The 21,824-nt window shown below is 45.7% G+C and overlaps 1 protein-coding gene across 1 annotated transcript in view; it reads left to right on the top strand.

Moving 5' to 3' along the window:
- Positions 1-21,824, top strand: part of PLEKHD1 (pleckstrin homology and coiled-coil domain containing D1) — a 245,475-nt gene that overhangs the window by 205,156 nt on the left and 18,495 nt on the right. Inside the window, exons 10-12 of the mRNA XM_086936571.1 lie at positions 12,843-12,975; positions 19,180-19,324; positions 20,184-20,333. Of these exons, the coding sequence (XP_086792697.1) occupies positions 12,843-12,975; positions 19,180-19,324; positions 20,184-20,333 (428 nt within the window). The remainder of the gene's footprint in view (positions 1-12,842; positions 12,976-19,179; positions 19,325-20,183; positions 20,334-21,824) is intronic.

Below are 21,824 nucleotides of genomic sequence, written 5' to 3'. Positions count from 1 at the left end.
TGATTTTATCTGCCTTTTTTTTGCAGTCTTTTAGCACATAGTCCTTATATCCTCTTGCTTGGAATCTTAATTTGCTTTCTAATATCTTTTTTTCGGCATCCTCTGGTTTTGAGCAGTTTCTTTTCAATCGTATATATTCTCTGTATGGAATGCTTTTGAGTAGCGATTTCGGATGAAAGCTGTTGCCGTGGAGTACACTGTTGGTTGCAGTTTTCTTTCTGAACAGTGTAGTTTCCAATTTGCCATCTGAAACATAGACCTTGGTGTCTAGAAAGTCTATCTCATCGCTGTTCGTTGTGCATGTAAATTGGAGACCTTCCTCATTCTGATTTAAAGTCACAAAGAATTTCTGGAACTGTTCGTTGGATCTGGAATGGCACCAACGAACAGTTCCAGAAATTCTTTGTGACTTTAAATCAGAATGAGGAAGGTCTCCAATTTACATGCTCAACGAACGAATACATATATATATACACACAGACACACACACACTGATTGGTCAGAGACACTATTCCCTATTAGTCCCGACTCTCTGACCCCCCGCCCCCCTTCACCTTATTGAATAAGTCTTGGGCTGTTCAGCCTAGCGACCGACTCTAGGGGCCAAGAGCTACAGGAGAGTACCTTGTGTACTGTTTTGGGGTCCAGTAGTAAAGTGGCCCCAGGACAACAAAGGTAAAAGGCTTTAGTTGTAAGTATTGGAGGCCAGATATCCTTGCTTGCCCAGGAACTCCCCTAACCAGTTCCACATATATGATTTTGAATCCCCTCTATGTAACACCCCTGATCACTCTGCAGTGTTTGCTTTACTCTCCATACGCAAGACGGCCGGCCAAAGAGACACGGGCACTTTGAAAAGTGCAGAAACAGCCCACCCTCCTCCCTGCTCCTGCCATTCAACAGCAGCCCCACCCCCGTCCTGATGCTTGGTTAAGGACAAAAAGCAAGGATGGTAATGAATTACTATTTTATTTTTCATCTTCGGGTGTAATTTAAGTGGGGCGACGCTCCTCTGCTCCAACCAAGGAGCCGCCCCTGGAGTTTTGTAAGTAGTGACCGGGAGATAACGTGAATAGGGATCTTAGGCCCTCTTTACGACTGATTTATTAATTCTGACTGGGCTGGGCCAACCCATTACTGGTCCCGTCAGAATGATAAATTATTATGTTTCACACAGAGATTTGGGCTATTGCAAGCAGACTTTGGTATATATTAACTAAGATTTTGTGCCATCACAAAAGTTAAGCAAATCTACACAAAATATTTTTTTACAAATTTACTTTCCAGCGCAAAACTTGTTTTGCACTGGGAAATCACTTGAAAGTAACGCGAAGAAGCGCATAGTGCTGCTTTGCATTACGTAGCACCAATGGAGTGTTCCATGGGTGAACGCTCCCATGGAGCCACCCAGGGTTTTTGATGCAAAACCCTATTTACTTAAAAAAAGTAGACAAGGTTTTACAGCAAAAAACAGCACCCATTTCAGATAGGCGCTAGCACTGAGAAATGCTTTATTTTCCAACTTTGTATGTGCGCTGCACTGTACAGCACATATACAAAGTGGAAGCAGTTTTAAACTTAGTCCAAGCATATTATTTTGTACTGGAAGGGTATCCTTCCGGTACAAAACCAATGCTAGACTCATGGAGACACCCTTTCACTAAGGTGCAAAGATGTGTGCGTGGCACACGGCAGCAAATTTTAGGTCTGGCGAGCAGGGAGGAGGGAGCAATTTTTCTCTAAATATGGTGCTCTCCTGCTCTCTCCTTCTCACGCACCACAATGCTGACTTTTTGGCTGCTGCAGTGCGTTGCGTGAGAATTTAGTGAATCTGCCCTGAAATCTCTGTCTGAAGCACCAGCGAAAAACATAGAAGTCAACAACAAAGCAGCAATTCCCTCGTTATTTCCCCAAAACATCTCATCTCCTCTATTTACTCACCCCTGGAATCACTGGGACCCCCAGTAATGGGAATTTCGGTAGAGGGGAGATAAATGGAATTACTTTGGGCCACTCGTAATCAGGGCCTCAAAGTCCTGTTTACTCTCTGTAGTAGTTTCCTCACCTCGCCTTTTCCCCAGCCCCTCAAGGAGAAATAAGAGGCTTCAGAAGGCAGCAACGTGTTGTCATCAGAGGTCAAATGGTGTGTGATGTCACTTAATCTACTCCTGGCATTTTGGCGAATTGGACTCCGCACCCACTCCGGGGACCTCCAGGTGTGGCATCCAGTCCTGGAAGAGGAGGGGGAGCACAAAAAGCAGCAGTGAGATGCATTGTTAGTGTCACCTCAGCACTATACACAGGGCTCGAGTCGGGGTACCACGCGGGTGGACGGCGTCCCCCCACTTATTTTACCGGGAGCTCGATAACTTGAGGAAATGGAGACACATATTCACTCTTTGGCCACTCTGGGGCGAGATCAGAACGCTGCTCACCCGCTGGCTTCTCTGATGCAATCACATCTAAGGGGTGAGGGAGGGGAGGTAATGAGTCTGATGGTGCAAGCCACTTTTCGTGACGTCACTTCCTGTCATGACGTCAGCGTCCCCCGCTTCCTTTTTTAGGTCTCGGTACTATCCGGTTCGTCAGAACCGGAAGTAGCGAGATCTTATGTCTCTTAGAGGGGCTCTTCATCCCGCCTCTAATTTTGGCTCTCTCCCATTGGCTGGCTTCCTAAATGGAGGCCAGCCATTGGAGGAGAGAGCCGTTACTCCAAATAGGCTCCATCTTTTTCGGATTTGGGGGCGTCATTTTTGCTGTTCTTTAGCTCGTGACGTAGTCCGTCACTCAGGACAGCAAAACCACACCCCCAAATCCGAAAAATATCGGAAGCTTGAGTCGCCATTTTTCCCGCCGTCTAGCCTGCACCAACCCGTCCCCTGTGAGTCGCCTCTTCAGTCACCTTGTTTGCGTGTCCCCTGGGGGCTTAAAAAGGAGAACGTTTGATGTGAACCGCTGTTTAACGGCAAACAGGTATTCGGAGCAGTATACATCCTCGAGGCTCGTTCGCACATTGCCGTGTCTCTGTGCCGAAGTCTCCTCCTAATTCAATGTTTCGCTATGATTTGCTTATAGCCAGGCAGAACGGTAGCGCACTTTTATTCTAAATATCGTAAATACTGTTGTTACAGAGAGCGCCTTTATTTGTAGTATCTACCTCAGACTGGAAATGTTGGAATCTGCTTGTGATGCAGCAGGTGATTGTAGGCTGATACCAAAATGCATAACATCTTACTCGGTCTTTAATATCTCCCACGGCGGAAGTTGGAGTTTGCTCGTTGTACCGCAGTCCGGTCATTTACAGCCTGCTTTTGATTTCTCGGGCAGAGAATGTTAGTTTGCATGCGTTCCCCCTCCTGCAAGGCAAGACGCTCTCTATTCTCAACCCCGGATTCCCCAGACAGCTCAGGTGCCCTCACAACCAGGACACTCCCCTTCCCAGATGTCCCTAGACCAGGAGCTGCAGCTAACCCTGGCGCCCCTCCCCTCGCTCTGACAGGTGTTCATAGCTCGGCGAGGGCGGATCTAAAAAGCTTACACTATGTGCCTGGTGTGCGAGGAGCAGAGTGTGGCTCCGGCTGAAAACCGGGATTACTGAGGGCTCAGTCTGGCCAGGATCTCAAGCTGGGACGCCATAATCACAGGTATGTTTATGGCATTTCGTTCATGCCAACTCGCCAGCATTTGGCGAATGCAATGACGTGACAAAATAATGGGGCTTCCTTTAGTTTGTGAGACTAATTAGAGGTCCTTGAGCCTTCTATTTCTTACAGATTTTCATTGTTCTTGGTCTGCATAGGGGCCCTCTTAAGGTTGGGACCCCTGAAAGCTCCCTCTTCACCGCAGGGGTCTGAATTTTGTGTAATCCCCTGTTTATGTATTCTCACGCTACAGAAGAATAACATTTCTCTCTAGTGGTGTCACGTCACCCGCTAAATTATTTATCTCGCATTCACCTCACTGGGATCACCCTGTTCAACGCTTAACTCCATCTGCATTTTTGGTCTATATGGTCTCATACCATCATAGAGACCATATGGGTTTAGTGAGGCCACTTAGTGACTATAAGCAATCACAAACCGTGATCCCTTTAAGATACTGCTGCGTGGACAGGGCGACTTTCTCCCTGTTTGTGCTTCTTGGTGTGGTGGGGGCTAGTTGTACGTTCGGGGAGGCTGCCTGCTTATCCTGGGTGGCTAGCTATCTTTTCAGTCTCTTTAGGGTAAAGGCTATGACATGACATCTCTCACCTGCGATCATCATTCTATCCAGTATCCGCTCCCTCCCTGCCTTCCTTCATATCCGGCTTGAAATTTGCATGCCATACTTTTCAAACGGTACGCTGGGAGAGCGTCTGACTTGTCTGTAACATACCTGGCAAGTTAACCACCTGCTTTTGCTATCTGCCTACAGCTTAGATTACTGGTTCAAATCCCAGAAGTAGGATACATTCAGCCATTCGTGTTTTGTCGACAAAGAAATGCAGTCATTTAACCGTTCTTCGCTGACATCTGCGGTTATATACAGGTGCTGAGTTCGAATCGCGCAAGACCGTCTCATCCATCTTCATTAGGTCGGGCAATTGGGCACCCTAAATCAGGGAAATACTAACTAATACCTGGTCTGTGTGTACAGTGCTTAGAAAAGGCAGAAGTGGTCTATTAAACGCTATATTCAGAAGTTTTTTTGCGGTTGATAACATGGGTGTAAGTAACTGAGATGATTATTACGTCTGTAGTACTCGTCTCATAAGGGAAGACGGTCCATTGGGAAGGAAGTATGCCCCGATGCTGAGTTTTACTCTGTATAGCTCTGGTTCCTATATTCCGTTTTACGTTTTCTGCATTCGCCTAGCCCAAACCTGTATCTTGCGAGCTTGCCTGCCCGTGCATTCTTTTGTTCTAACCCCATGCACACTGTAGATTGGACGGATGCTTGCACACCATGATGGTGCCTTCCAATCTACTGCAAATATCCTGGGAGACTTCCAGGTGCGCAACTAGACTTGAACTTTGGGGTGGGGAAGGGGGGCTAAGACTCCCAGTCAGGGCCGGCTGGTGGCGACAGTCTTTTTTTGGCGCTCTACTCCCCCATATCCTCTTTCTCCATCACTACCCCTCTCCAACAGTGTACCTCATCTATCCGTAGCCTCTCTCTGTCGTACATTTCAATTTTTACAGTGCCACTTAGTCCTCTCACTCAGTTGTGTGATCTGCATGGTACACGTTCTTTGCAGCAGGGACATTAACCCTCCGTGAAACTTTACGAAGAGCCAAAACTGCCACTGGACAACATTCCGAACTCCCACCAGTAGGAACATTATTCACCAGCGTTAGCTTCACATTTTTATTGTTGCTTGAAAACTACCTGATGCACAAGGCTGTTCATGTGCTGTTAAACCAAAAGTTTTTTTTTTAACACAGCGGCCCCCACCAAGGTCAGTGCTAGGTGCAGCTGCACCAGTTGCACTGCCCTAAAGCCAGTACTGCGCCCAACAATGGTACATGACAAGCTTTTCCAGAAAAAGCATGAGAGCTAACCTCATAGCTATTATATAAGGAAAGTGGTGGGGTGTGATACTTCCAGCAAGCTAAACAAGTTATACTCTGTTTGCTACGAGTATGATGTGAATGAAAAGTACACTTCCTTTAAATAGCTTTACAGGGCTTGTATTTGGTTTCACATGTGGCTCAAGCAGCTACAGTTATAGGAGTTAACTAAACTATGTTCTAACATGTAATATCACAGCATCCAAGCGATCTTTTGAAATGCTTGACTTCTGCAACCATGGATTTTATCCGGTAACACTTTGCATTTTAGGATTTTGGAGACCCAGCTTCTAATGTAAAAAACAAAAATGACATGTCCTGGAATGAAGCATTGTGGTGAATGGAAAGCCAGGAATGGCTGAATGTGTCACACAATTCTCGATCTTTCACCATACCCCAAAGTCTCATCTCTAGTCCCCTTTCCTTGTGCCGTCCCACATTCTCAGTCCACTCTCCCCTCTTGCACCAGCCCCTTTGTTGCAGATGGAATTAAGTAGGCATCTAGTACTGCAGAAAGAGCAGGTATTCTGTGGGTGCCTTTGTAAAAGTATGTGTATATTCCCGAGAGTTGTGTAATTTCTATATGTGCAGAGTAAGAGGTGTGCTCATGTAAGTGCTGAATGATGGTTAATAGTGCCAATGAGTGCAGCATGAGTGGTGCGAGTGCAAGGTAAAATAAAAGTGCGGATATGTCAGGTGAGCTGCATCAATACAGTGTGAGAGGGCCCAATGTGAGTGTTTGGTGAGAGTAGTGCGTGCAGAGCGGAATGAGTGGAGGCTGGTGTGAGCAGTGTAAATGAGGGTGAGTGGTGTGCCTGTGTGTGGTGCAGGGTGATCTGTGAGAGTGACTGGTAAGCGCATGGTGAGAGGAGTTAGTGCAGAGTGAGTGGTGTGTTCTTATGAATTCTGGCAGACTATTGTCCCTGTGTGCAGACAGGATGAACAGAGTGCCTGTATAAATGCAGGCTAGTTTGTCTGTGAGTGCAGGGTGAGAGGAGGAAGTGCAAGGTGAGTGCTGTGACTCCAAGGTGAGTGCTGTTTTTGTTTGCGTGGTGTGGGAGCAGGAGTGCAGTCTGTGTGGATGAAGGGTGAGCTGTGTGAGTTACCGGAGTGCCTATGTGAGTGCACAGTGAGTGATGTGACATGAGTTTGGGTGCAGGGGAAAGTGCAGAGTGAGCGGAATGAATGCACGCTGAGTGATGTGCTTGTTGGATTGAGATTGCAGAGTGAGCAGTGAGTGACAGGTGAGTAGTGTCCTTGTGTAAGTGCAGTGTGAAAAGTGCAAGTGCATGGCGAGTGGTATGAGTGCAGTGTGGTCCCTGTGAGTGCAGGGTGAGCGGTGTGCTCATGTGACCGAAGAGTAAGTGGAGGGATAAAGGCATGCGTTCATAGCTAGGGGCATGAGTGCAGTGTGTACGCTGTGAGTGCAAGGTGAATGGTGTGCTTGTGTGAGCGCAGGGTAAGAGTAGGAGGAACGGTGTGAGTGCAGTGTGATCGCTGTGAGTGTAGTGTGAGTGGAGTGCGTGCAGGGTGAGTGATGTGCCAGTGTGAGTGCAGGGAGGGAGGAGGGTGGATGGTGTTATTGCATGGTGAGCAGTGTAATCGCTGTGAGTGTGCTACCGAGAGTTTTGGCTCGAGCTGACTGTAGGCATACCTATTATTGCCAACGCAAAATATATACTTAGAGTGGACCTTGGGCCTGTCTGAGTTGTTGCTCTTGATCTATGGTTTTCCTCTCTATACATGTGTGTGCCTGGGCCAGGAGCATTCTGGTCTTCCAGTGTTGTGATTGGATGACGTGTATCTTTTCACTGTGTACTTAAAGGACTCTCTTTTTAGGTATCGCCGTCCACACAGCGCACCTACCTGGTTGCAAAAGACCTATTGTGTTCTTTCCTTGGTTGGCTTTATTGTCACTCTCAGTTGCTCGCTTCTTCCTTGATCATGGCTTGCATTCTCATTCTTCTGCTTCTACCTCCCCATGACCACAGTCTCTTCCTCATCCTCTTGATTTGATTTCTTGTATCCTTCCACTGCTCACAGTAGGACAACTACTTTTTTTCTTTTTCTTTCAGTGCTCCATGGGTGTCCATGTGCTTTCTAGCTCCCTCGGTTGTGAGCTGCTTTCCTCATCCAAACAACCCCCCCCCCCACCCTTGGCGCTTGCGCTCTGTGTTGCTCTCTCCCTCTTGTGCAGGTCTTCCTTATGTGGCTCTCTCCATACACCTGCATTCCATATTGCTCTCTCCCTCGTGTGCTGCTCTCTATCTGCTTCTCCTCCACCACCACACTTCATGTTGCTCTCTCCCTCGTGTGCTGCTCTCTATCTGCTTCTCCTCCACCACCACACTTCGGGCCCGATGTAGGTATCAAATACTGGTCGGAAACGGCCGATTTCGGCCGTTTCCGACCGGTATTTGGCCTACTGAGATGTAGGGGACCTTTTTTTGTCCGATTCGGTATTTTACCGATTCGGTAAAATTACCGATTTTAAATTTGGGATGTAGGTGGGACTACTTTCTGTCCCACAGGCCCTTCAGATTCGGTATTTTAACACCCAATCCAATTGGGTGTTAAAATACCGAATCCAGGTGTGCATGCACATGTGTGCATGCACACCTATGCCATGTGACAGACAGACATTCCCTTAGGGCATGTCTGTGTGCCACATGGCTCACATGCCTGTTTTGGGGGTGCTAGAGGGTGTCAAAGTGACACCCCCTGCACCCTTGCACAAATCGGTAATTACCGAATCGGTAATTACCGATTCGGTAATGCCCATTGATTCCTATGGGCTTCAAGGCCCATAGGAAGCAATGGGGGATACCGAATCGATATTTACAGAATCGGTAAATACCGATTCTTACAGATTCGGTATTTACCGAATCTGAAATACCTACATCTCCCCCCCTCTAATTTACCACTTCATAAATACCGATTCGGTATGATTCGGTATTTATGAAGTGGTAAATGTAGATTTACCTACATCGGGCCCTTCATGTTGCTCTCTCCCTCGTGTGCTGCTCTCTATCTGCTTCTCCCCCACCACACTTCATATTGCTCTCTCCCTTGTGTGCTGCTCTCTATCTGCTTCACCACCAACACCACACTTCATGATGCTCCCTCCCTTGTGTGTGGCTCTCTATCTGCTTCTCCTCCCCACCACACTTCTTGATGCTCTCTCCCTCGTGTGCTGCTCTCTATCTGCTTCTCCCCACCACACTTCATGTTGGTCTCTCCCTCGTGTGCTGCTCTCTATCTGCTTCTCCCCCACCCCACTTCATGTTGGTCTCTCCCTCGTGTGCTGCTCTCTATCTGCTTCACCACCACACTTCGTGTTGCTCACTCCCTCGTGTGCTCATGGTCGGCTTCGATACTGTTGGTGACTGTGCCTCCATGCCCGGCATAAGACTTCAATAGCTCCCTTCCTGTTAGACCATATGCCACATATTACTGTTTGTTCCTTTGCTGTGATCAGCATTTGGTGTTCTCTGAGAACTTCGCATCCTATTGGCAACAATGTGGCAACATTATGTTACTCACAGTTATTCCCGCATAGCGCTTCAATGCATAGGTACTAAGAAGTGTTTGTGTAACTTGCAACTTGCGTTTCACGCAACAGAAACATTAATTTGAAAGAGCGCAAATATATGTTCAATACTTTTCAAATTTTGGTGGAACACGCCACACGAACAGACTGTAATGACAAATCTTCCGTTTGTATATATCTAGATCATTTGGACTGTAGTATTGACAGGATTGAGTTTATTGCAATTGCGCTACACGTTAGGCAACGGTATTTCATTGAAAGGTCACTGTGGCTCAAAATCAGTATTACAATATACATGCAGGGCAAAATTTTTAAGCGCATGATGGCAAAGTGTATACATTTTTACACCTCCTGTTCATTATTTTCATTCTGTGAAATTAAGTGTGAGCGGGAAATCCGTTACGCTCGCGGATTTTGCGGATTTTTGGGAAATCTGCAATCCGCGAATTTTGCGGATTTCCCGCAAAATCCGCAAAAAAAAATCTGCGAACGTAACGGGTTCAAAAGTTGAACCCCCACTCATGCAACTATTTTACAATGGCGCCAGCAATCTGCCAGCGCCGTTGTAAAATAGTTACAAAGTTAGCTTGCACAGGAACCACTAGATAAAACGAAGCAGGTGCTGCTTTATTTTATCTAAGTGCTTCCTGTGCAAGCTAACTTTGTAACTATTTTACAACGGCGCTGGCAGCTTGCTGGCGCCATTGTAAAATAGTTGCATGGCTGGGCACAGGTCTGCAGCTCACTCAAGGGACCCCTGCGCCCTTCGGGGCGATTGCATAGTAACACACACATGGTCGCTCGAACTAGTTGATGCTCAAATTCAGTGACTCATTCATTAGCCCAAAAACAATCGTGAGCGTTGTCGAGGCTGGACAGGTGTGCCTTCTTCCCAAATCTACCATGGAAAATCAGCTGTGATGCTGGATAGGCTTTGCATCCTTGACTTTCATGAGCGCAATACCCGTGCTGTTCCTGTGACCAGGAGCTTCTTTCTCTTCATCTGCTGAACTGATCTTTCTCTGACCTTTTATTCACACAAGAGGCAAATACTCTACTGGGCACATTGTGTTCGCACGGGTTTCTGCAAGTTCGCACGCGTTTTGTACAATTTCGCAATTTGCGAAATTGTACAAAACCCTCGCAAACTTGCAGAAACCCGTGCGAACATAAAAAAAAAAAATTCCGCAAATTCGCGGATTTTGCGGATTGCGAGTTCACAAATCCGCAAAATTCGCGAACGCGAGTTTCGCAAAATTCGCCCATACTTAGGTGAAATCAATGTTAGTACGGTTTTTATTTTCATGATCAGGGTGGTTTTAAAAGCAGTGTTTAATCTGATGACTCGCTGATTGATAAAGGCTGTTCACAGCCGAAACGCGTCTCAGTGATTTTTCTGCAGAGTGTGGTGGGACCTAACCTCATTAAACTGGCTGGAATAATGAATTCTCGTGTGTGGGCCCCCTTTTTAGGTCGAGGACTCCGTTGCACTGGGGCATACATGCATCCCTGCAGAATAACCTAGGTTGGCGTGTGTGACACAGCATCAGGAGTGGTGTGCAGCATGTCTGTGTGTGTGGCTCTGTCTGTGTGTGTGGCTCTGTCTGTGTGTGTGGCTCTGTCTGTGTGTGTGGCTCTGTCTGTGTGTGTGTGGCTCTGTCTGTGTGTGTGTGGCTCTGTCTGTGTGTGTGTGGCTCTGTCTGTGTGTGGCTGTGTGTGTGTGTGTGGCTGCGTGTGTGTGTGTGTGTGTGTGTGTGGCTCTGTGTGTGTGTGTGGCTCTGTGTGTGTGGCTCTGTGTATGTGTGTGGCTCTGTGTGGATAGCTTTTTTTGTAGGTGGCTCTATGTGTGGGTGGCTCTTTCTGTGTGAGGGTGGCTCTGTGTAGGTGGCCCTGTGTGTGTGGGTGGCTCTATGTGAATGACTCTGTGTGGGTGGCTCTATATATGTGTGTGTGTGGCTCTGTGGGTGCAAATGCAATAGCTCATGCATATACGAGCAATTAAGCTATTGGCAATGTAAATGACAACGCTATTTATTTATGATAAAAAAAGATGTCATGAGCAATGCCAATAGCTCTACCTTTAATAATGCAGAGACCATTGCATTGTAAATGCTTGTTAGGACTTGTGCCCTGACTATACACAAGACCTGGCTCTTCGGCTGAACCCCAGCACACCGACGGATCAGTATACGACCATATGACCATACATAATCAGAAGCTTTACGCCCTAATCCCCCCTTCCCCGCCCCAACCCCCATGCTCTGGCATCCAGCTGTGCAAGAGAAAGGGTCACGTGTGCCAGAGCAGGAACACTGTGCCACAGCCAGAGTCTAATGCCCCCCTGTGACACACAAGCTGCCACCGCAGGGTTGCCCTAACTAATGCCCCCCCACTCCCCCCCCCCCCCCCCACACACACACACACACAAATAAACAGCGGGGAGCAGCAGTTTCGTGGGCCTGCTGGTGCAAGGATACCAAGATGTATTTGAAAATGAAAAGCTTATTACCGATGGCATTGTCAACCTCACAGTTACTCTGCCCGGGAGAATATTGTATATGGTGAGAGCAGGACTCGAGTGGAAGGTAGACGCCATCTACCCACTAGTTTCGGAGGGTAAACGTTGTCTACCCTGCTGCAAAGCTGCCCACTTTCAGCAGAGTGGTGCCACATTTCTTTTCTATTTCTCGTGGAATTCACAGAAAAATGCAGAACTCGTCCTGTTGTAGTTTTCTGACACCAGGACACTTCCAGCAGGGCCTGCACGTTACCTGCTTTTGTGCCAAACAGCACTGTGCAGGCGGGAAGGGGCTTAGCAGATTTGAGCTTTGCCCAGAACAAAAGCCGGAGTTAAAGGGCCATTAGGCCTCTTTTTGTTGGAATATCCTGTCTGAGAGCTATCTGGAGCCTCACACTTCGGTGCAATGGAGGGGAAACAAGGGCTCACAGCTTATCACTTCACAGGTACTTAAGAGAGAAATGCGTTTGACTTTGTTCAATCCCTGTATATAAGAGATATGCATGTACCTTAAGAATGCCAGATGTGTCAGTCACCCCAGTATTTACACAAATAACAATTTAAGTACTACTATTTTGTTTTATAAAGCTTTAGTACTAATCCCAATGCAGAGTGTCAGAGAATACATTACGTCCCACGTACGGATTATACATTGACAATAAATCATATTTGTGTACATGAATTGAGCATGTGTTACATAAGACAGTGAGGGTAACAAGGTGCAGGAACCCATGTTTTTCATACCTCACTGTGAAATATTAGAAGGATTTATGAACTTCAAGTAACAAAATAATCTGTCTTAATAGCAGTAGCCCACTTACCCATTTATACAAAATGAAATCTGTTGTCTGCCTGTTACATGATGTGCTTTGAAGCCCAGATTTTGCATTGGGGTTGTGTCAATATATTGACACAACCCCAATGCAAAATCACAATTGTTAAACATTGTAATGCACTTAAATGTACTCATGATAGACTTGCTAAACATATGTGAGGTCTTAAGATCTGATGTCACTCTCTGTGAGGTCATGGGTTGTGACGCCACTTACTGTGATGCCACATACGATGTCATGTGCTGTTGTGTCACATGTGGTGATGTCACTTCCTGTGATGTCACGCGTGGAGATGTCACACCCATTCGGCCTAACTTGGTCAGTCCGTCCCACTTTTTTAGGACTTGAGCCCTGGATTAGAGTAAAATGTCCCTCTTTTCATTGGGTCGCAGGATGAAGGAGAACGAGGAGAAGGCCCAGGCCTTGGAGGAGGAGCGTGAGTTCTACTCTTCGCAGTCACAGGCCCTGCAGAACTCCCTCACTGAACTAACAGCAGAGAAACAGCAGACAGAGTCTGACCTCAAGGTGAGTAGCAGGGCTTACACTGAAAGCATGCCACGCTCCCAGTGCTTTCTAACAGCAGAGTCTGGCCTCAAGGCATGCAATAGTGCATACAGTGCAGGTATACCACACTCCTAGTGCTTTCTAATTGTATATTCTGACCCCAGGCACACAGTAGTGCTTACACTGAAAGCATGCCACACTCCTAGTGCTTTCTAACAGCGGAGTCTGGCATCAAGGCACACAATAGTGCTTACACTGAAAGCATGCCACACTCCTAGTGCTTTCTAACAGCAGAGTCTGGCCTCAAGGCATGCAATAGTGCATACAGTGCAGGTATACCACACTCCTAATGCTTTCTAATTGTATATTATGACCCCAGGCACACAGTAGTGCTTACACTGAAAGCATGCCACACTCCTAGTGCTTTCTAACAGCAGAGTATGGCCTCAAGGCATGCAATAGTGCTTACAATGGTAGCATGCCATTCCCTAGTGCTTTCTAATAGCAGAGTCTGACCTCAGGCACACAGTAGTGCTTACATTGATAGCTTGCCACACTCTGAGTGCTGTCTAATAGTAGAGTCAGACCTCGATGTATGCAATAATGCTAAAAGTGAAAGAATGTCATCCTCGGAGTGCTTTCCAACAGCAGAGTCTGACCTCAGGACACACAATAGTGCTTACACTGAAAGCATGCCACACTCCTAGTGCTTTCTAACAGCTGAGTATGGCCTCAAGGCATGCAATAGTGCTTACAATGGTAGCATGCCATGCCCTAGTGCTTTCTAACAACAGAGTCTGCCCTCAGGCACACATTAGTGCTTGCAGTGATGGCATGCCACGCTCCCAGTGCTTTCTAACAGCAGAGTCTGATTCTGCACATACACAGAACTATGTGCAGGAAAACAGGACCTCTGTGTTGTAAGGGCTAAGCCTTCCTACCGCCTCAGTACCCAAAATCCCCAAAACGACTAGCTATAGTGTCTCATTCATTCTCCTACGTAATCATAAAGCTACAAATGAATAAACAAGCCAGAACACAACACTGAGAGTATTCACAGTAGGATCTGCAAACTCAAGAGCTAGAACAAGAGTCCACAGCTCAGCCAATTGCGCCGCACAGTCCCCAAGTGCCTGTGTATGCACTTTGGAAGACTTATATTCACCATTTATAATTGAACCAGCCACAATAGCGTAAGCTGCTGAATAAACATGTTTAGACCCGATGGCCGGTGGAGCCGAGCCGTCGGTATAAATGATACATTTGTACTGATCCAAAGGAAGCAACCACAATGGAGAAGGATGAACATGGGCATACTGTAAAAACTCCTGTGTCTGAAGAGCAGGATCAAAGATAAACGTGACATCAGCCAATGTCAAAGAAGTAGCTAATTGTATCCAACGGGGATGTAAAGCTTTCGAGTTCGGTACATTTGCCTTAGTCACTGCTTCTAAAGCAGGGATATGCAAAACCATAAGAAAGCAGTTTCCCTGCGCCAGAGAGCGTTCTTTCAGTATCGGCATTTGGACCACAGTCAAAATCTTTTCAACATTCGAAATGCGCATTTACACTGATGTGTACAAATGTGATTTGCATACAATAGGTACTGTGTCACCTTCGTTAAACGTTAAATATGTGAAACCCACGTCCCCGGTACAATATGTATGACCAGGTTCGTAGAATTATCACACATAAACAAGAAGTTAGTGTCTAGCAGATCAGACTGTGAAGAACGTAGAATAGAGGTATGTTCCGGAAGCCAGCAGGCAGAAGTAAACGTAGGTTGTTTCAACGCATAGAATGGTTTGATATGCTGGCATAATCGGGAATGTATGTCCTCCCGAATTAAAAAAATCTCAGCAAAGATTGAAGCTTCTTCAGTGTAGAAGGAGGTTGAAATTGTGCAAATTTCTCCAGAAAGTGTGTGGCTAACCCCCTACCTTCATTATTGAGCTCATAGCCCAAAAGGAGCACCATCAAACAAGCGATGTGTGACTTAGCAAAATTAAAATTGTAACCATAGTCAGCAAACGACAAAATAATCCTATTGACTCGGACTAAATGAGGTACCAGTTCATCGTCCATCAGATAAATATCATCTACATACGAGAACGCATCCAGGTCAATACTGTGTAACAAAGACGCAACAGGTGCAGCGAAGGCCCCGGGGCTGTTCTTCTACCCCATAGGCAAACGTGTAAACTGTTTTATGAGTTTTGTCGGCGGTAAATACTGTCACATCATGGCTCTCAGGAGCCAAGTTGTGACTGTAGAAACCATTGGATATATCCAGTGTTGCTTTGTATTTTTTACGGATTATACTGTTCACAAACGCAGAGCTGTCGGTGTTCTGGACTGCAAACATACAACGATGACTATTCAAATTTCGATAATCCAACACAATGCGATATAAACCGCCTGGTTTTGATACCAGAAAAAGAGGATTATTCATAGGTGATACACAGGATTCAATTACACCCTGATGTTCCAATTGAGTCAGAGTGTTACAAACAGGAGCTTTAGCCTCCCGTCTGATTGGATATTGAGGTTGTGGCTGCGGCATGGACCATAATGGAATCTCGTGTGCTGGTGAATCTCTATCCCTGCCCACCTGAGTACGGTACACTGCCGTGACAAGTGCCAACGCCCACTCGGATGCACATGCCTGTTTAGCCTCCTCAGAGACGTATGGTGAAAAGCTCAAAAGTATCACGTCTTCCCCTCTAGAAGCAGCCAATCTGCCTCCGTCAACAAAATGTCATATGAAGAAGTGAGATTTTCCCAGAAAACCGCTGTAATTGTATGCTGTATATCACCTTCAATTTGGAGGACTATTTCGTAGAGCCTATCCGGGAGAGCACCTCGAGTATCTACTGCTTCTACTGTAATAAATGTATCAGTTGCTCTCGCCTCCAGACAGGGACGCAGTACCTCCCACACTATGGTAACCTCCGCTGTGCTGTCGAGCAGAGTCACTGCCAATTTCTAGTCTAGGAGTAGTGTCCTCACCGTCTGAGGCATATTTCGCTGTTAAAGCAGCAACTTTCATCTTATGGGGATACAAGGGTTCAAAAGGAGGCAGTCCCTTTTGTTTGGCCTTCATGTCAACCTGGCGAGGTTGATCCCATCCCTGTTGAGTGGTCGCACCTTTGCCGTGATCCTGGTGGTCCACACCACCGACTCAAGAGTCTGATGTGTCATGTAAAGAACGAGGAGAGCGCTGATAAGGGACTTGAAATCTATCAGGAGACTTAATTACATAAGTGCGCTCTGAAGAATCAGGTGTCGGTGAACCAGCACATGAACCTTACTTCTTTTGTTGCTGCCCCTGTTTTTTATTCGTCCAGTTATTTTTAGGAAATAACGGTCGCCCATCCTTATCAGTTTTGGCTTTTTGTTGAGGTTGTGTTTTAGTTTGAGTAAAAGCCTTAATTCCCAGACCCTTAGATGTTATAAGCCTTAGCGATAATCTTATGCAATTCGCACTGTTTGTCTGCGCCAGTAACAGCCTCCAAGCGTTGCGCCACTTGCAAGCTTACTGCATCTCCTTTTACATTAGCAAGGATCATATCACAAGCAATATCGAATACTTCCAACAGTCTCATCTCCAACTCCAGGGCCTCCTCAGCCCCATGTTCATCCTTTCTGAACACGTTTCATCACAGAAGGGAGAACGTCATGGAGGGAGTGCCAAAACACATTGAATATACTGCGGCAAACACTCTACCCCAAGAGTTACAATCAGCTAACTCTGGGACAAGTCCTTTAGGTAAACTCATGGTCAGAATCCTGTGTTTCTTCACAGGTGTGGTATTAGGAAAAACAGCATCGAGTTGCCCAAACTTTTCAGCAAGCCAATAAGAAATTTTGTCCTTATTTTGCGGACGCTTGCCCTTCACTGAATTAATCATGACAGGGCTGATAACAACACCACTGGGTCCCGTTGGTTGTGCAGCAACTCCAGGAGGTCCCATCTGTATGTTGCACGACATGAACTGCATAATACATGTATTAATGAAGTATGTTATACACGTAGCCCTGCGACTGGAACATTACGATAATTTGGATGTGGGGTATACCCAGCCAAAATGGGCCATGTGGCCCCATCAATTGACAAGGAGCCTGAACGGACCGCTGTTACAGGTGTGGAAGGGTGGCATTAAACCATATGGTGTGTTGCCAAGCTGTTAACGGAACTTCAAGAGTTTGATAGGATTAATAATCCCACGGAACCGTGATGGCAGTATATTTGTGAAAGTAATTATCAGTTCCACCCACTGCTCGAAAGGTGAGCCAAGAATAAAATACCTCGAAGCGGTGACCTGCATCGACCTCTACAACAAAAATAAGAGCAGCACCAGCATTTGGGACTCCATGCTGAGCCAAATAAGCGGTAACTGGAGCGCTGTTAGGAGCCAATATGGCTACCGCCATAATCAATAGAAGAGAATAACAACCTATGGGTGTCAGCACAATAACAGGTAAACATAGAGACCGAAAGACCTTTTAAAATTCAAGCTTGAAAAACCTATATTATTTCACTATTGGAGGACACTCTGTCCCAACCGTCTACAGAAACAAAAGTGAAGAGATTGTGGACAAGCACAAATACTCAGGAGTCTCGCAGATAAATACCAGACCAAAAGTTGGCGGCACCATGTTGCGGGGATTCTGCACATACACAGAACTATGCTCAGGAAAACAGGACCTCGGTGTGTAGGGGCTAAGCCTTCCTACCGCCTCAGTACTCTAAATAACCAAAACCGACTAGCTATAGTATCTCATTCATTCTCCTACATAATCACGGAGCTACGAATGATTAGACAACCCAGGAACACAACCCTCCCGACTCTCTCAGGAATCGCGGTAGCAAAACGTACCCTTTCGCTCACTCACTTGTACTTGTCCACAATATGATTTGACAGAGTCATTGTTATAGTACAAAATGTTTATTTTAACTATAGTGCTCTATAATGCAGTATACAAGCCACTACCAGCAGCAAAACGCATAAACCTAAAACAGTTCGCAATGTATCAAGTCCATGGACTATGAAGGGGGATGTCATTGTATACAGACAAGAAATAAAGGCCTATAAGGACTAACCACCCTCGGAAAGAAGAAGTTTTATTATATAAAGGAAGATCTCTGGGCCTTGTCAGCAGACCCCATACCTTAGTGCCTAGATGGTAGATTTACATCATAGGAACAGCATAGCTTTTCCCCCTTGAAAAGTCACTCTCCAAGTGTGTGTTAAACCAACACGCATCCCCATAATATCAAAGCACGAGTTTCCAGCAGCTGCAGCTGTGTAGCATGCTTAAGTGCTAGAGACTGACCAGAACAGAATAACAAGGGGCATTGTTTATCGACCTTGCTCTCCGTGTTCGGACTAAACTCCAGGATCAGGCAGAGAGCGCAGAAAGTAGACGGTTGTCATGTGAAAGGCACAAACAGAATATTGCAAAATAAAGTCATGTAGTAACGTGCGCAAAAGCAGCATCATGGCGGCAGAGCTCATGCTAACTTAGCAATGTCGACAATGACCCAAACGACCATATGACAGGGACACACAATAGTGCCTAATATTGTAGCATGCCATGCCCTAGTGCTTTCTCACAGCAGAGTCTGAGCTCAGGATACACAATAGTGCTTACAGTTATAGCATGTCATGGACCATGGTCGTAGTGCTTTCTCTTAGCAGTCTGATCTCAGACACTCCATAGTGCTTACAGTGAAGGCATATCATGCTCCTAGTGTTTTCTAATAGCAGAGTTTCCACAATACACACAACAGGTCTTACAGTGATAGCATGGCATGAGTCTAACCTCAAGACACACAATAGTGCATTTAGTGATAGCATGACCCGTTCCAACTGCTTTTTAATAGCAGAGTCAGACCTCAGTTGTACTTACAGTGAAAGCAGGCCATGTTTCCTGGGGCCTGCAGGTCCCTGTACCGGACACTTTGAGACACGGCGGACCAGGGAACAGATCCCAGAGCCAGGGGACTTCCACAATTGTGTGCGTAATGTATCAGCTTGGAAATGATAAAGGACATGTTTGCTCTGCCAGAATTCAAATTTGTGAATTGCAGGGCACACACACTCACATACATTTGCAACCTCTTAACTCACTGAGCATTCTCATGTTGTAATGATGACATTAGTTATGGAAGTGTGGAATGCCCTATACAGATGCATAAAGTTGTTTCTTTCTTTGCCTAAGGCGGAGATGAAGGCCCGCATGGACCTCGAGCGGCGCCTGAGGGAGGCCGAAGAGGCGCTGCGGAGATTGGAGCAAGGCCTGAACTCCAAGGACCGCAACCGGGAGAAGGAGGAGAAGATGAAAGCGGATGTCACCCACTTGAAGAGTATGTCACTCACTTCGTAGATGAATGAATGAATGAGACTAGGTACATTAGACACAGTAGCTCACTGTGGTATACCCAACTACAAATGATGACATGGTGAGTGTCTGTGTGTAGGGGGTCTGGAAAACTTTAGGGTTGTCATTGAGAGGTTAGACATTATTTTAGATAGCAAACTGCGTTGTTAAAGCCCGTCAGACCTTTAGCAAGCATTGAGGTCTCTGTGTGTTGTGGATAAATAGCTTTATTGATGAATAACAACTTAGCAGGGAAACCTTTCTCATCTACTGGTTACAGACTCCAGCCCCTGCCTAACACCCCATGATCCTGAGAGCCTACTGCAGAGTGTAGGCTTCAGGTCTGGAGATCAAATTAAAGCCAGTAAACATCGCAGAAATACACCACTCCTAGTATTTTAAATTGTTTAAAATGTGGTCTTAAACATTGGTGAAGAAAAGAGACTCTAAAGAAAAGATCCGGAAAGACAGAAGATTTAAAAGAGTTCAACATTGATCCTCTGCTGAAGACTCTTCGATAGGGAAATCAGGCGGCCATGACACGTTGTTGACTTCGCCCCCACTCTGCCGGGTAACAAAATTCTGGTCAGCCGCTATTTGCACCTGTTGCCTTTTTTTAACCCGGTGGTATAGGGTTTTGGGGCGAGGCCACCCAGTGGCAGGGAGGTATGACACAGGATGGAGGTCTGTCCCTTTCGGTTGCACTCTGGACAAGTCAACAATTTGAAAGATATGGACACCAGAGACAAGAAGCAGTCTTAAAGCTTCTTCTGATGGGGATGAAATAGAACACAAAGATAGGTTTGTTTCTTGTTCTCCACCGACATGTACTGTGCTTTCCACAGAGTTCTTTGAAGAATGCATCCGGAATGCTGAGCTCGATGCCAAGAAGCCCATTATCATGAAGAATGCAGTGTATATGCAGAAGGACGTCACACGCCGCATCAAGAGCTGCCGCTTCCACCGCCGAAAGGCCAGCTTCTCCTGGAAACAGTGTAAGTGTTAGTCCGCACCCTTAGAACTTAGGACCATATGTATAAAAATTCTCTTTTGCGATTTTCAGATAGCGATTTTTTGCGAATTGCTGTTTGAGAATCGCAAAATGCTATGTATGTAGGATTTGCAATAAATTTTGCGAATCCTACATATTCATTAATTGCGAATCTCAAATTGTGATTCGCAATTAAGGAATACCTCCCCATTCATTCCTATGGGCCTAGAGGCCCATTGGAATGAATGGGAAGACATTCTCAATTTGTGATTAGCAATTAGAGAATCGCAAATTGAGAATGCAATTTCAAGGGTGCAAGGGTGTCAAAAGGACACCCTGTTGCACCCCTGAAATAAGCATGGGTGCACATGTGGCGCACATACATGCCCTAAGGGCATGTATGTGCTTCACATTGCACTTTGAAAAATTCAAAAAAAGTGCATTTTTCAAAGAAATAGCAAATTACCACCAACTTGAAGTTGGTGGTAATTTGCGATTCCTTAAGGCCAAATTGCACTTTTTTGATGCTTCTTACATTGCATATAAGGAATCGCAAAAATTGTGATTCCTTTAATGCAATCTCAAAATAAGGAATCGCAAATATTGCGATTCCTTATTTTGCACGCAGATTTGCCTTCATACATACCATTTAGCGAAATTGCGATCGCAAACGCCGAAATTCTGTGAATTTCGGCGTTTGCGATCGCAATTTTGCTTGATACATATGGCCCTTAATGACTACTTTCTTTTATAGCTATCAACTCCGATTTGAATCTTGGTCATGCATAAAACATGCCAAGGCCATGACCTCATGTAGTCTCTCCCACCATCATAGACTACAAATCCAAACATTTTCACTAATAAAAATGTACTCAGTTTTTGTATACCTTCTATTGATTCACAAATAATCAGGCTAATCTATATCCGTTGGGCTCTTAAAGTTACCAAAATGAAAGCAGGATTTAAAATCCCAGATTACATGACCCACCATTGACGCTAAAGGTCCAAGTTCAAATTCATCCTCTTCAGAAAATTTCAGCAGAGATTTGAGCTGGTGTGTGATTGTGCATGTTGATTAAGAACATTCGAGGTTTGTCATCTTCAGTAGCTTTGATGTTTCAGGGCAGCAGTGATGTCCCTGTTCTTGAAGACCTCTGACCCGTGTGGTTACACAGGTTTGTAATTCGTGGTGCTCCATTCAGGTAATAACACCAGTAGTTTGAAACATTTAAGGCATCTGCATTATTTCAGTGTTCCAGTTCAATCTAGTCTGACAAAGGAAGCTTTTTGACACTGCCACCTATCTTGTTGCCACTTGTGTAGGACATTTCAATTCAGCAAGTTCCATCTAAACTTTCTCTCCCACATGTTAGTTAGGTTGTGTCCTCTTACCTCAGGGTTAAGCCTTGTCCTGGCCATTAATGTAGCTGATTGGTCAATGTCAGATTTAGTTAGATAAAACTAGAACACAACTGTGCAGTGGGAAAGCCACAAA

This window comes from Lissotriton vulgaris, chromosome 9 (assembly GCF_964263255.1).
Source record: "Lissotriton vulgaris chromosome 9, aLisVul1.2, whole genome shotgun sequence".
NCBI classification, from domain to species: Eukaryota; Metazoa; Chordata; class Amphibia; order Caudata; family Salamandridae; genus Lissotriton; species Lissotriton vulgaris.
This window is presented reverse-complemented; position numbering and strand designations above follow the sequence as displayed.